The 14,181-nt window shown below is 36.3% G+C and overlaps 1 protein-coding gene and 1 long non-coding RNA gene across 2 annotated transcripts; both read left to right on the top strand.

The window, feature by feature from the left end:
• Window positions 1-752: 752 nt before the first annotated feature.
• LOC120624306 lies at window positions 753-1,608 on the top strand. The gene is made up of 4 exons (XR_005658759.1): window positions 753-952; window positions 1,148-1,327; window positions 1,410-1,501; window positions 1,570-1,608. It is a non-coding gene; the product is annotated as an uncharacterized LOC120624306 (long non-coding RNA).
• A 2-nt stretch (window positions 1,609-1,610) lies between these two features.
• Window positions 1,611-4,713, top strand: LOC120624247 (lens fiber major intrinsic protein-like; the record flags this gene model as incomplete). Its single annotated transcript, XM_039890686.1, has 3 exons — window positions 1,611-1,970; window positions 2,992-3,210; window positions 4,185-4,713. Coding segments are annotated over 3 exons (684 nt in total), but the record flags the coding sequence as incomplete, so codon positions are not given.
• Between the last annotated feature and the right edge of the window lie 9,468 nt (window positions 4,714-14,181).

Here is a 14,181-nt window from a genome sequence, read left to right as displayed (position 1 = left end):
TAGAATACTATGCATACATCTACCAATAACTAATAATAATAATCATTTATTCAGGCTAAAAATGATGGATACAATAATTACATGAATGCCCTAACCTCTGCGGAAGGAAAACCTGTGTTACAGAGGCTAGGTCCTTCCTGAGGTTACAAAGGGTGCTTGTTTATTTGAAACCTATGTTTTATAAAATATACATATTCTAAAATTTAAGAGCTAAAAATAAGAAAACAAAATAAAAATTAAACTATAACTAAAGAATAAATTTTGTAGGTCTGTGTAGGGTATTCTGGGGGGGTGTGTGTGTGTGTGTGTGTGTGTGTGTGTGTGTGTGTGTGTGTGTGTGTGTGTGTGTGTGACCGTATGTGCGTGAGTGCGTACATGAATGTGCAAGTGGATGCTTGTGTGCGTGCGTGCGTGAACAACATTTAAGACATTCAAAACAGTGCACTAACATGAAAGAATGTTGTACAAATGTGTGAAATGTAAATTGTGTAAATGTTTACATCATAATCTTAAGTATATCTTCAGTGTCGTTATAGCTAAGACCTGATAGCCTAACTGACTAATAATAGTTTTTTAAATCTTTTATTTATTATGTACCTACAAAAATGACTACGTTGTCATCTGATAGTCCTCATTGAAAAACACTCCATCTTACATCTATAATTATTGCGATATATAAAATTGTATTGTTTTAAAAAAATGTTTTTTGTAGTGAATTATTTTCTAGGGCGTAGAAAAAATCTTATTTACAATTAAGTATACGTGGTTAGTCATTTTAATTCTCATGCTTTCCCATTTTCACCAGAATTGAAATATCCTTCATTTTGTAACAGTTGCATAAATAGCTACGCTTAGCAAAGGTGTCGTTGGTTTTTGTTGAAGTTTGGTGAAATACAGGAGCTGGAATAACAAATAAGGGAGCTGGGATATCTTCAAGCTGTTAAGTGCCATGGTAAGTCTCGTATGTTGGGGGTTTGAATTAAATTACTGCCGCGATAATCTTATCGCTTAATACAAGTCTGTATTTCCATGCATTTGCATTATCTTTTTTGTCCTATGTACGCAGATTTGTATTGTCTGTAGTGACTCATAAATTAGATAATGCAAAACAAACCATACATACGTACTTAGATGCTGTGAAAAATAGTGTTTTAGTGTTCCGAGAGCAAACAACCGCAGATCCCGGGGAGTATACGAAGATGGACGCTAAGTTACGTAAACATTAGAGTCAGTTTGCCTCACACCGGCGGATAAGCGACACTGAGAACAAACATCATCAAGTTGTAAATTCTTTCGATAATATCCCCTGACAGCATATAATGAGATGGTGAGCGACATTTTATATTCGACTTTCCTTAAAGCTTGATGGTTTCTCGGTTACGTGTCAAATTAATAAGTCGATTTCGCAGTACCATGGGAGTCGTTCTGCAATAGCCGACGAGCGGGCAGCCGTGCGCGAGCATGGCGTACTCGGAGGAGCACCAGCCGGCCGGCGCGGACCGTGAGTAGCGGCGGCGAGCGGTGCGACCGGCTCGATGCGTACTGACGTCTGACGCGCGCGCTCCGCAGACGCGACGGAGGCGCGGCCGCTGGGCGGCGCGCGGGCGGGCGCGCGCGCGGCGGCGCTGTGGCGCGTGGCGGCGGCCGAGGCGGCGGGCAGCGCGCTGCTGGTGCTGCTCACGTGCCTGCCGGAGTGCGCGGCGCGCGCGCCGGCCGAGCGCGCGCTGGCGGCCGCGCTGTGCGTGGCGGCGCTGGTGCAGTGCTTCGACCACGTGTCGGGCGCGCACTTCAACCCCACCGTGACGCTGGCGGCGCTGCTGGCGGGGCGCGTGCGCGCGGCGCACGGCGCGGCGGCGCTGGCGGCGCAGCTGGCGGGCGCGCTGGCGGGCGCGGCGGGGCTGCGCGCGCTGGCGCCCGGCGCGCTGGCGCGCTGCGTCACGCGCCCCGCCGACCACGTGTCCGACTACCAGGTGACCGCCGCCCGCGCTCTCTCGCACTCCAGGAAGCGTTTTCGAGCATGGAGTAAAATGGACTTATTGCGATTTATTTAAAGCTCGAATAAAATATAATTATAATTATAATTGCTGCATCTATAGGTAAAAAAATATTCATTTAGCTCAGTCATAAAAATCGAAAAGTAACAACGACGAAAGAAAGAAATTCGACAGTTCAGATGCAGTACTACTATGATACTTTTTAAATTTATTTCCGTTTTACAACAGGTTCTCACTTATACATGTATCTATATGTGGAATAAAATACACACATGAAAAAAAAAAACAATAACGACTGCTATCTATAGAGAGATAAGAGAAACTAATAATAATAAGATATGAATATAAATAATAATAATATGTTAACAATAAATGTATCTACCGTATAGAATTACCTTTGACTGGTTCTAAAACTACTTTAAGGGTAGGTAACTGTGTTAATGTAGATAAGCAAACTAGTAATTTTTCTGACATCAGCTATGGAGTCCGTCAGGGTAGGGTTTTAAGTTCAACCCTTTTTCTAGAGTACATAAACCCTCTGTGAATTGTCACCTTATTATACGGCCGTGCCTTCTGTTTTGCGGATACTGTCATTTTATGCAAAGGTTCAACGTGGGAAGAAGTCAAAGTTTTTGCTGAAAAGGGACTTAGTCAAATCATCTTTTGGCTAGAGGTCAATCAACGGTTATCACAACAAAGATAAAATATATGTTTTTTAGTGTCTCTCGCAGAACACTTTTTTCTTTTTAAATAGTTTATAATTTGTAGATTAGTTGAAACCTAGGTTCAAAATAAACTAGCAGCCTTTGTTACATCAGGTGGTACCTATTCTGTGTTAAGGTCGGTTTTTCCTTCCTTGAATCGTATCGATTTATTACTTAACCTAAATTAATAAATTTCGCATTTTAAATGCTGCGGAATGCGATTTGGTCTGGGAAGCTACGTCGTTCCCCGAGCCCGCGCGAGGCGCCGAGGAGTGAGTCGCGCACTTGTGCAGGCGCTGTGCGTGGAGGCGCTGCTGGGCGGCGTGCTGGCGCTGGTGAACCTGGCGGGGTGGGACCCGCGCTGCGCCGCGCAGCGAGACTCGTGGGCGCTGCGCGTGGGCGCGACCGTGGGCGCGCTGGGGCTGGCGGCGGGCGCGCTGACGGGCGCCAGCGCCAACCCGGTGCGCAGCCTGGCGCCCGCGCTGCTGGCCGCCGACCTGCGCGCGCTGTGGGTGAGCTGCCGTCCCCCGCCGGGGCCGTCCGCCGGGGCCGTCCGCCGGGGCCGTCCGCCGGGGCCGTCCGCCGGGGCCGTCCGCCGGGGCCGTCCGCCGGGGCCGGCAATTATTACTATAAAAAAAGACAATCATCAAAATCTTTTTTGCTTTAAAGGTGTATTATGAGGGAGTGTTCTTAGCTATGTTTGATGAAAATCCTTCCTTTGTAACATCAGGAAGGACCTAGCCTCTGTGACACAGGTTTTCCTTCCGCAGAGGTTAGGGCATTCATGTAATTATTATATCCATCATTTTTAGCCTTAATAAATGATTATTATTATTATTATTATTATAATCGATCCAAGATGGCCGCCACAAAATGGTGGATTACATATTTTTTTGCGACTCCCTCAATATGTTTATCAAATTATAGATCTCTACTGGTAGAATATTATTCACTACGATAAATTTAAAATCTAACTCCCTTAAATATGGATCAATTGAAAGAACTTAACTAGTAGAATACTATACATTATTATCAATATCAATCCCTTATGGCCACTTTACAATTTACCTACTCGTTATTTTCGTGATCACCATGATTAATGAAAATGTATACTCTTATTTCTTTATTTTTTAGTCTTATATTTGTCGATTTATTTATTTTACGTTATTAGGGAAATTTTAAATCACGTGTTTTATTTTTAAAATAATACTCGAGTTAATCTCCATCATGCTCTCTGAGCGGGAAGTCTACCGATTCGCACTTTCATTCACTTACACGTTCCAAAAGTGCTTATAAACAAGGCCTTCTTGAAATAAATAAATTTTTAATTAATTGTTTTGAAATTTCTAGTTTGGCCAGCGCGCAGCGTTCGCGGTAATGAATTGATATTGACGATGACTGAAGTTAAAATTATTTCCATTATGTAACAGTTGCATAAATAGCATTTTTTTTGGTATGTAATTATAAAGCTACTGGTGTCGCGCAGGTGTACTGCGTGGGCCCGCCCGTCGGGGCGCTGCTGGCCGCCGCGCTGTACGCGTGCGCGTGGCGCCCCGGTGCGCGCGCGCGCAAGGCGCACGAGGCCGCGTGAGTGCGAGGCCAGGCGCCGGACGCCACCTTTTGTAAAGGAATACAAATAAATGAATATTAAGTCTCTTTAGAATGTCTCTTTGTGATTTCGAAATAAGTGCCTGCTATTATTAAAAATGCAATGCAATATTTCCTACTAGATGGTGATTAAAACAGCCCGTCCTAGTAACGTAATACCATCATCATCTTATCAACCAATTACCAGCCCACTACAAGGCACGTGTCTCCTCCCACAATGAGACGGGGTTAAGGCCGTGGTCTACGCTAGCCCAGTGTGGATTGACCCCGCCCGTCCCCCAATACCCCTAATACAATCCATTACTAATAACAAATAAATACAAACAATACAAAAACTAATTATTACATAGTAGTAATTTACATTTTGTACAGTGCAATTATTAAAATTTACTCTAATATGTTCTTTAGTTTTAGTTGAATCTTTTCGATCCTCTCTCCTCGTATTCGGCGGAACTTCACTATTTTTATTCCCCGTGGAATCCGAACATATAAAAATATTATTATTATTACTATTTAAAATATTTGGCTCTCAAAACTTGAAATTTCAATCGATAATTTTTTTGTGAACAAAAAAATAAAAATATCGATTAAAAATGGCGTGGATGACAATGTTCTTTTTTGAAATCCATACAAATAGCAGGCATAGTGCAATAAGAATGTTGCTGTCTGTTTTTAATTCCTTTAGGAATTAAAAAATAAAGAAAGGAGTGCTTTTGTGAACTTAAGTACAACATGATCAGGACATGTGTTTTAATGTTGGCAATAAGCTAACTGTTTCAGAATCTTCTAAAGAGGATTTAAAGCATAATATCGTTAAGTAGATAAAAATATAAACGATACAATTACCCAAACCAAAATTTATTATTTCTTTTCATCACACTTACTCGTAACCCCGGACCTTATTACATCGATATAAGAATCTTAATCCACGATATGAGACAGGCTTGTTTTATTTAACATTACCGCACTTTTATTTTATTTATACTGTTTAATTTGTTCCTCACTGATGTATATGTGGAGGCGCATCGCGGGGGCTGCTGTAGGCAAAGAAAAAGAACCATCGTCAACCACGACCACTCTGTCAAGAGTGAACGACTAAGGAGAGAGAGAGATGTATAAAGGTGGACCATTTTTAATTTAACCAAGTAATACAGTTTCTTTTTTTAATACAACGAGTTTTATGCGACTAAAATTACGTACAATTTTGTACCTTCTTTATTAATCAAATGAATGTTTAATTTGGTCAATTTATTCAGGTCGCCATTCTTTCACGATTAATGGGTATTTGTGGATCATTATATTAAAAGTGTACCTATACGGCTGTTGAGTTCCAAAATTATTACAAACTAGCTCCGACTTAAGAACATTGAAGATAAAAAAAAAATAACTTAATAGTATTTGCCTATAGCTATGTTTATTTATTCAAAATTAAATCGACTGATTGGAATGGCCAAAATTATTATACACAATCTGTATTCTGATTTATCAAACAACTTTAATCCGTTCAATTTAACTTGACGCTCAAGTTATTGGTAGCTTTACTCTTTACAAGATGGCGGATTAAAGGAAGAATTCCTTGTTTTTAGTTTGTTCCATTTCATTTTGGCTTTTTGTAAAAAATCTTAGAAAGGATCAAAAATAAACTAATCTATTTTTAACCGACTTCAAAGAGGAGGATGTTATCAATCCTGATGTTTTTTTTCTCTAAAATACCAATAAAGTAACCGCGACTGCTGCTATTACATAACTAACAGTTATGCATGGTTTCTTTGCAAAGTGTTTAATTATGACAACTTTGATTATTAAAAATAAAAGACCAACACGCGCATGCGTGTACGATACGCAACGCGTGCCTAATAATGAGACAGGAGTCACATGATTCTAATTTTACGTGTGAAGTTAGGGCTGTATCTGATGTGTTTAAATAATAATAAAATAAATAAATAAAAAGCCATTTATTCTACTGCCATAATTATAAATTTCTCTTAAGATTAGTATTATTGTTGGTATTCCATATTATTATACAACGCTATTTATCAATTTATTTATTCCTTAATTTTAATTCACATCTTATTTATAAACATTATACACAATTACAATACATGCACTTTAAAGCATCTATACTAACAAATTTATATGACTATTACTATTACATTCAGGACCTTAGAAATAATATTAGATAATTATAGTTAGGTCTCTGTAATTTAAGTTTTCCGTTAGGTACGGTTACGGTAGAAGTCGCCTCTTTAGCGCAGGCCTACCCCTGCTCTCTCCATGCCTTCCTTTCCATGGGGGCCATTGACCTGCACAAGTACGTCCGCCCAGCGCCTCCTTGATCATCCTCTTTTTCTTTTCCGGTAGTACGCGGCACCCATTCTGTCACTATCTTCGTCCACTTATCATTATTCATTCTGCAGATGAGACCAGCCCCTTCACATTTTTGCAGTCTTATTTGCTGAATAACGTCGTTAACTCTCGTTTTTTTACGAATATTGATGTAGCTCTCCTTTTCAGACAGTTTAATTAAAAAAAAAAAAAAAATAAATAAATAAATAAAAATAGTTTATTTGGGTAAATAAAATTACTTTAAACACTAATGGCTGGAGCCTTCTTTTAAGGGTAGTATTACTACCCCTGTGTCAGAAGACACCGCTCTTCCATAACAAGAAATAAACATAAAAACGAGGGTAGGTATACAAACAAAAATATTTGAGTTGATATTAAAAATAATAGACATCTTAACAGAAGAAATTAAGTTAACTAAAAAATGAACATTAAAGAAAAATGACATTACAATATATTTAAAGTGTAAAGTAATTCGCGTGTGTTAGGAAATAGGGAATTACAGCACTTTATCTATGATAAACCTGATGATTATATTAAATATATCAACAAATCATAGTTTGTATACTCATTGATAATGTATTGAAAATAGAATAATGGACTTTAGTAGACTGTCAAATAAAAGTATAGGATCTATGGCGGGAGACGCGAGTTTGACAATGTAGATTGGCGGGAAAGAAAAGTGAAGACGGATTTAAAGTAATGAATTGAGAAAAGGAGATTAAGTAAAGTATTGTGGATAGAACGTTACAAATTGGGAATAGATGATTTATAATGGAAACGATAAACGTAACGAAATACTGTTGTGGCGGAACAAGAGTTGTATATACTGGTGATGGAGTTGAGATAAGTTGTTAAAAGTTATTGGTACTATGGTTGTACCTGATGTTGCATCAGATAAGTATATCTCATCCTTTGGGTTATTTATTGGTATCATATATGGAGCCCTAGCATTATTTTACACACACAGTTTATGTAGCAGAGGTTGCTCTATACAAACAACTTGTTCCAAAAGTCCTGATGTTATAAGTGATCATAGTAGTTATGTTTTAACTGTCTTAAAATATGTCTTGTATCAAAGGGCCTAGCGTTATTACATATGACAATGTTGTAATTGTGTTTATAAGTTGTTTTAATTGATTGAATAAAAGAGCAACGGTAGAGTTTCTTGCCAGTGGTCTTCTCTGCCGAAGACAGCATTACGAACTGGTAGTAGAGTCATTTGAAGGTAACAAGTAATATGAATTATAGAGAAGCCTAATATACAGTATTAGAGTCAGTCTAGTTGTTTTATTTCACTCCTTGGGAAGTCAGGTTTATAGAGTACCGACCCACAACACTGCTCTAAAGCAGGTTGGTGGGCTTTAATGATGTCTTTTATAAAATGAATACTTTAATATGAGAAACTAGGTATTTAGCTTCAATAATACTGTTAATTAACGAAAGATCTAAGTGCCATCCTGAACATTGTTGGTATTGAAGTGAATATCTGAATACCTGGGCCTTCCATTCTCTATATTTTTTTAGCATCAGAAGTGGGATCCTATTCATGTCCAATTTATGCCTTTCTCTAATGCAGATTTACTTTTTTTAGAACCATCCCGTCAAATATGGACATAGTAAAGAGTTTGATGTTTTTTATGATGCCTCAACTATTTGCTGCTATGTGCTAAAACAGAAACACTCTGGAGACAAAGCACCATGCTTGGTGAAATTCTGTTTAAGGATATGTGGTCCGGGGAACCAATGGATAACCATCTTGGCAAATGTGGATATAGTACATGGATTGATGTTTTTGATGATGTTTCAACTAATAGCTGGTATGTGCTAAAACAGAAACACTCTGGAGACAGAGCACCAGAATTGGTAAAATTCCATTGAAGGATATGTGGTCCGGGGAACCAATTGATATGATATTTTAATTTATCTTTTCTTTTTGTGGTTTCTACTTTTGAAAGATAGTACTTATTACCTGAAACTGATATGGCCTAGTGGCTCTTTGTTTATTTTGCTGAAATTAAGTCCAAAATAGAATTGATTTAAGTTTGTTTGTGAAAACCAACAAGTCAAGTTGGCCAAACAAAATGTGTAATAAGTTTGATAAATTTGAATTATCAAGTTTTATTTAATTAGTCTGGTTAGACAAATGGAATTTGTGTTAGGTTTTATATTATTAGTCTGTCAAGGTTAAAATAAATAAACTGGTCAGGTTAGCTGAACTGAATGTGTGATATATTTTTCCTATGATTCTTATTTATTACATACAAGATTTCAAGTTTAAATTGAGCAACTAGTCAAGTTAGCCAAACAGAATGTGTGAAAAGTTTGATAAATTTAAAATTTCAAGTTTTATTTAACTAGTCAGGTTAACCAAATGGAATTTGTCTTAACTTTTATTTTATTAGTCTGTCCAGGCTAAAATAAATTAACTGGTCAGGTTAGCCGAACGGAATGTGTAATAGATTTTTCTTTTAATTCTTATTTATTACATACAAGATTTCAAGTTTATATTGAGCAACTAGTCAGGTTAGCCAAGCTGTTGACTTTTATTTAGGAACTATTCTATGTACTTCGAGATCGAAGTACTTGTCAGGAAAGCCGAGATAGGAGAGATTGTGTAAATTATTCAGAACATATAAAATAATACCCAAAAAATCAAAAAAAAAACAAAAAAAAAAAATCAAAATTTCTTGGTAGAATAGAATAGAATATGATTATGTGTCAGAACAATACATATAGGGAAAATTACTACTGAATAGCTAAATGAAGTAGTTTAGTTTCTATGTTGGGTTGTGTGAAGAAAAGAATTAGGAGTCAGCTTAAATGTTGTGGGTTAGGTTAGGTTAGAGATCTTTCAGTATGATGTTGAGAGAAGTTCTTAAAAATGATATAAATAAAATACAATTATAAACAAAATAATGTTGCTGCTGCAAAGGAAAATATATTAGTTGCATTATAAATAATTAGATTATATTCTGTTAAACAGGTGGTTTAATTGATGTTTAGATTGAAATAATCTTTGAATAATAGAAATAACAATTAAACATAAACCTTGGCTTTTATGATGATATGATAAAAAAAAAAAAGAGGTGAACCCTCCATAATAGAAATAATTCCATCTTAGCGTTTTTATATTAATTTATTTATATTTATCTTATATATTACTTGACTTGGACAGTGAAAAGAATATGAATATCACCAGTGGGTGATGATTATGTTGATATCATCAGTAGGTGTTGGTGTTTTGGTATTGGCTAAGTAAGTCATGCGTCAGGTTCTTGCCCACAGCTGATTAAGCTTCAGTGTTTGTGAGTAAGGAGCTGTTGAGACTTGTATTGCACATTGTTCGAATTGCCTTGGCATATTTAGACTGTACCTATTGCATCTGTGACTAAATGAGACTAACAATGCAAATAACAGAATTGAGGAGAAATACAATTATGTGTATATTTTGATAAAGTTGGACTGGAGGCAAATGGATAAATTGTTTGAGATTTATATTGAGATGGAAATATTTGGATTGTGATTGTACATGTTAAAATGTACAAGATAAATGAAAATGAGTATTTTTGATTTACATTGTTGAAAATTAATCATTTTTTTTACTTTAATAGAAGTATTACATTGTTATAATTTGTTAAATGGTGTGGAATTTTGATGAAATTTTTTTTGGTCTCTTTCACTTTAATTATAAAATGTTATGATTATGCCTATCTTTTGATAAAATATTGTTTACAGTTTATTGATAAAAGTGTATACAGAATGTAACTGATTTGATGATTTTTTATGCTTATATACCATTTGAACTAATTTTATAGAGGTGTACATAAGATGATGTACTTATAAGCATGTTCTTTGAACCTAAAGACTTATGATACAAAGCATATACCTAAAAAGAATAACCCTATGTACTTCGAGAACGAAGTACTTGTCAGAATGGCCGTGTTAGGAAATAGGGAATTACAGCACTTTATCTATGATAAACCTGATGATTATATTAAATATATCAACAAATCATAGTTTGTATACTCATTGATAATGTATTGAAAATAGAATAATGGACTTTAGTAGACTGTCAAATAAAAGTATAGGATCTATGGCGGGAGACGCGAGTTTGACAATGTAGATTGGCGGGAAAGAAAAGTGAAGACGGATTTAAAGTAATGAATTGAGAAAAGGAGATTAAGTAAAGTATTGTGGATAGAACGTTACAAATTGGGAATAGATGATTTATAATGGAAACGATAAACGTAACGAAATACTGTTGTGGCGGAACAAGAGTTGTATATACTGGTGATGGAGTTGAGATAAGTTGTTAAAAGTTATTGGTACTATGGTTGTACCTGATGTTGCATCAGATAAGTATATCTCATCCTTTGGGTTATTTATTGGTATCATATATGGAGCCCTAGCATTATTTTACACACACAGTTTATGTAGCAGAGGTTGCTCTATACAAACAACTTGTTCCAAAAGTCCTGATGTTATAAGTGATCATAGTAGTTATGTTTTAACTGTCTTAAAATATGTCTTGTATCAAAGGGCCTAGCGTTATTACATATGACAATGTTGTAATTGTGTTTATAAGTTGTTTTAATTGATTGAATAAAAGAGCAACGGTAGAGTTTCTTGCCAGTGGTCTTCTCTGCCGAAGACAGCATTACGAACTGGTAGTAGAGTCATTTGAAGGTAACAAGTAATATGAATTATAGAGAAGCCTAATATACAGTATTAGAGTCAGTCTAGTTGTTTTATTTCACTCCTTGGGAAGTCAGGTTTATAGAGTACCGACCCACAACACTGCTCTAAAGCAGGTTGGTGGGCTTTAATGATGTCTTTTATAAAATGAATACTTTAATATTATGAGAAACTAGGTATTTAGCTTCAATAATACTGTTAATTAACGAAAGATCTAAGTGCCATCCTGAACATTGTTGGTATTGAAGTGAATATCTGAATACCTGGGCCTTCCATTCTCTATATTTTTTTAGCACGTGCGTGTTTGTGAGTATGCGTGAGGGTGTGAGTATGCGTGTGAGTGTGTGTGTGTGTGCGTGTGCGTGTGCGTGTGCGTGCGTGTGTGTGTGTGTTTTAACCTCTATAATTGTTTTAATATTAAATTATGCGTTTTAATAGCGATTCCACTTCATTATAATTTAATGTTAATAGAAATTTATTTAATATTTCTTTGCATGCATGCAATTTTTGCGGATATATTTTAAGTTTTCTGTTAATCGTGTTATATAAGTAATTTGATTGCGAGAAATATTGATTTCGCGCAAAAACAGTTCTGGTGCGAAGAGGTTTTGCCACAACAAATCGATTACGTTTATTTAAAGCTATAAACGGTAAAGATTTGTGCCTTCTAAGAACTATGTTCAAAACATATAGCTGCCTGACTTAAAGTATCCCAGAGGTGGAGTAGAGTTGTGAAGTAGGGAACAGATAAGATTTAAAGAACATTACTTTTAAAAGAGATCGTTGGGCTCTCTCTAGCTCAATAAATTTCGTTTTGGCTGCACCACCCCAGACTGTTATACAGTAGCATATAATTGATTGAACAAGAGTTATGTACACCGTATTCAAAATTTTTTTAGAAGCTATATGTCTCAGGCTTTTGAATATCCATATTAGTTTCCTGATCCTGTTAGAGACTAAATCTATATGAAAATACCAAGTCATTCGTTGATCTAGCACTACACCGAGGTACTTAATAGTCGAAACTTTCTGTATAACCGGGCAGTCACAGATCGCGTCATTGCGTAACTGTCCGCATGTATGAATCTTAAGTTTAAGATGTTGACCTGGTTGTGTACATTTACGGATAGTAAAACACATATATTTAGTTTTTTCTGTATTAAGCGTCAAAAGATTCCATACCAGCCACTTAGAAATGTCCCTGAGCCCTCTCTCAGCATGACTGTGAACTTCTTCCCAAGAGTTGCCAGTGAACACAATGGCAGTGTCATCTGCGTATGAAAAGATTTGTCCATGTTGTAGCTTTAGATTACACAGTTCATTGATATAGATTAAAAATAAGGTTGGACCCAAAACACTACTATGGGGGACGCCATAATTAATATCTATCTCCCTACTAATATATCCATCAATCTTGATTACTTGGGTACGCTCACTCAGATAGCTCTTAAACAAAGACAATATCGTATCCCTTACACCAATAGATTCGAGTTTTTTGATAAGAATGGGCACCGAAACAGTATCAAAAGCTTTTCTAAGATCAAGGAAGACTGTGAGACATTTTTTATTGCTATCTAACTGTTTTACGATGAGAGTACTAAGTGCTGATACAGCATCTTCTGTAGACTTACCTCGTCTGAATCCGTATTGGCATTCAGATAATATATTGCGTTGTTCTAAATAATTAAGCAGTCGTATGTTGATTATTTTTTCAAAAACTTTGGAGATAGCAGGTAATACTGAGATCGGTCTAAAGTTACTAACATCATTAGTGGTTCCCCCCTTATGGACTGGTGTAACAATCGATTTTTTTAAGATAGCAGGAAAATTTCCTGTACTGAAGCAACGATTAACAAAGTGCGCAATGATGGGAGCAATCAAATTGTTAGCTAGTTTAAGAAATTCTGTTGGGACATTGTCCCACCCTGATGCACTACCCGTTTTTAGATTCACAAGTATGTCACTAACTTCCTTAAAATCAGTTTCAAGGAGGCCAAATGATGAATAATGGGAGTAGTTAGAGGTGATGAGCCTAGGTGGCTTTTGTTGCGGATTATTTAGAAGGATATTCTCGGCCAGTTTTTTTCCAACACTAGCAAAATATGTATTAACAAGATTAACAGATTCAGAAGGGGAAGGCTTAATACTTAGGAGATCCGTATTTTTATTTTTTGAGATATTCAGATTAGTAAAACTTTTAATGTTCTTCCAAAGTGCTTTATAATTTTTTGTAGATTTATTCAACTGGTCTTTTTCAAATTTACGTTTTAGTTTTTTAATTAAGTTATTACAATGGTTGCGATATCTTTTGTAAACAATTTTTAAGTTACCATCAAAAGAATTAGCACGAAAACTTTTCTGTAACTTATTTCTGTGCCTTATACAACGCAGGACTCCTGGAGTTATCCACGGTTTAATAATACGTTTACATTTAGGAATTATTAAAGTTCTTGTATTTTCGTCTAGAGAATCTTTAATTTTATTTGTTAATTCTTCAATTAATATATTAGGGTTATCGCAATGTAGTAGTATAGAGATGTTTTTATTAGCAAGACTCTTGAGTGCTTCATTAAAGTCAGTAATTGTCTTGATCTTTGAACATCTATATTTGCTACCAACTATATTTGATAAGTGAAGAAGTTGCATGGCATGGTCAGTAACAGTAGTATTGAGTACAGCTATAAAAGCACTACGTTTGGTTTTCTCTAATTTAAGCATACAGTGATCCAAGCAATTATCTTCCCTAGTTGGTAGTAAATGACCAGGAAGTAAACCATGAAGAGTGAGCATATTAAGGTAATTCCCAGCATGCTTCTTTCTATTTACCTTTGGCA

Source organism: Pararge aegeria, chromosome 6 (genome assembly GCF_905163445.1).
Source record: "Pararge aegeria chromosome 6, ilParAegt1.1, whole genome shotgun sequence".
NCBI lineage: Eukaryota > Metazoa > Arthropoda > Insecta > Lepidoptera > Nymphalidae > Pararge > Pararge aegeria.
The sequence above is the reverse complement of the archived record's forward strand: the minus strand, read 5'-3'. Positions and strand labels throughout refer to the sequence as shown.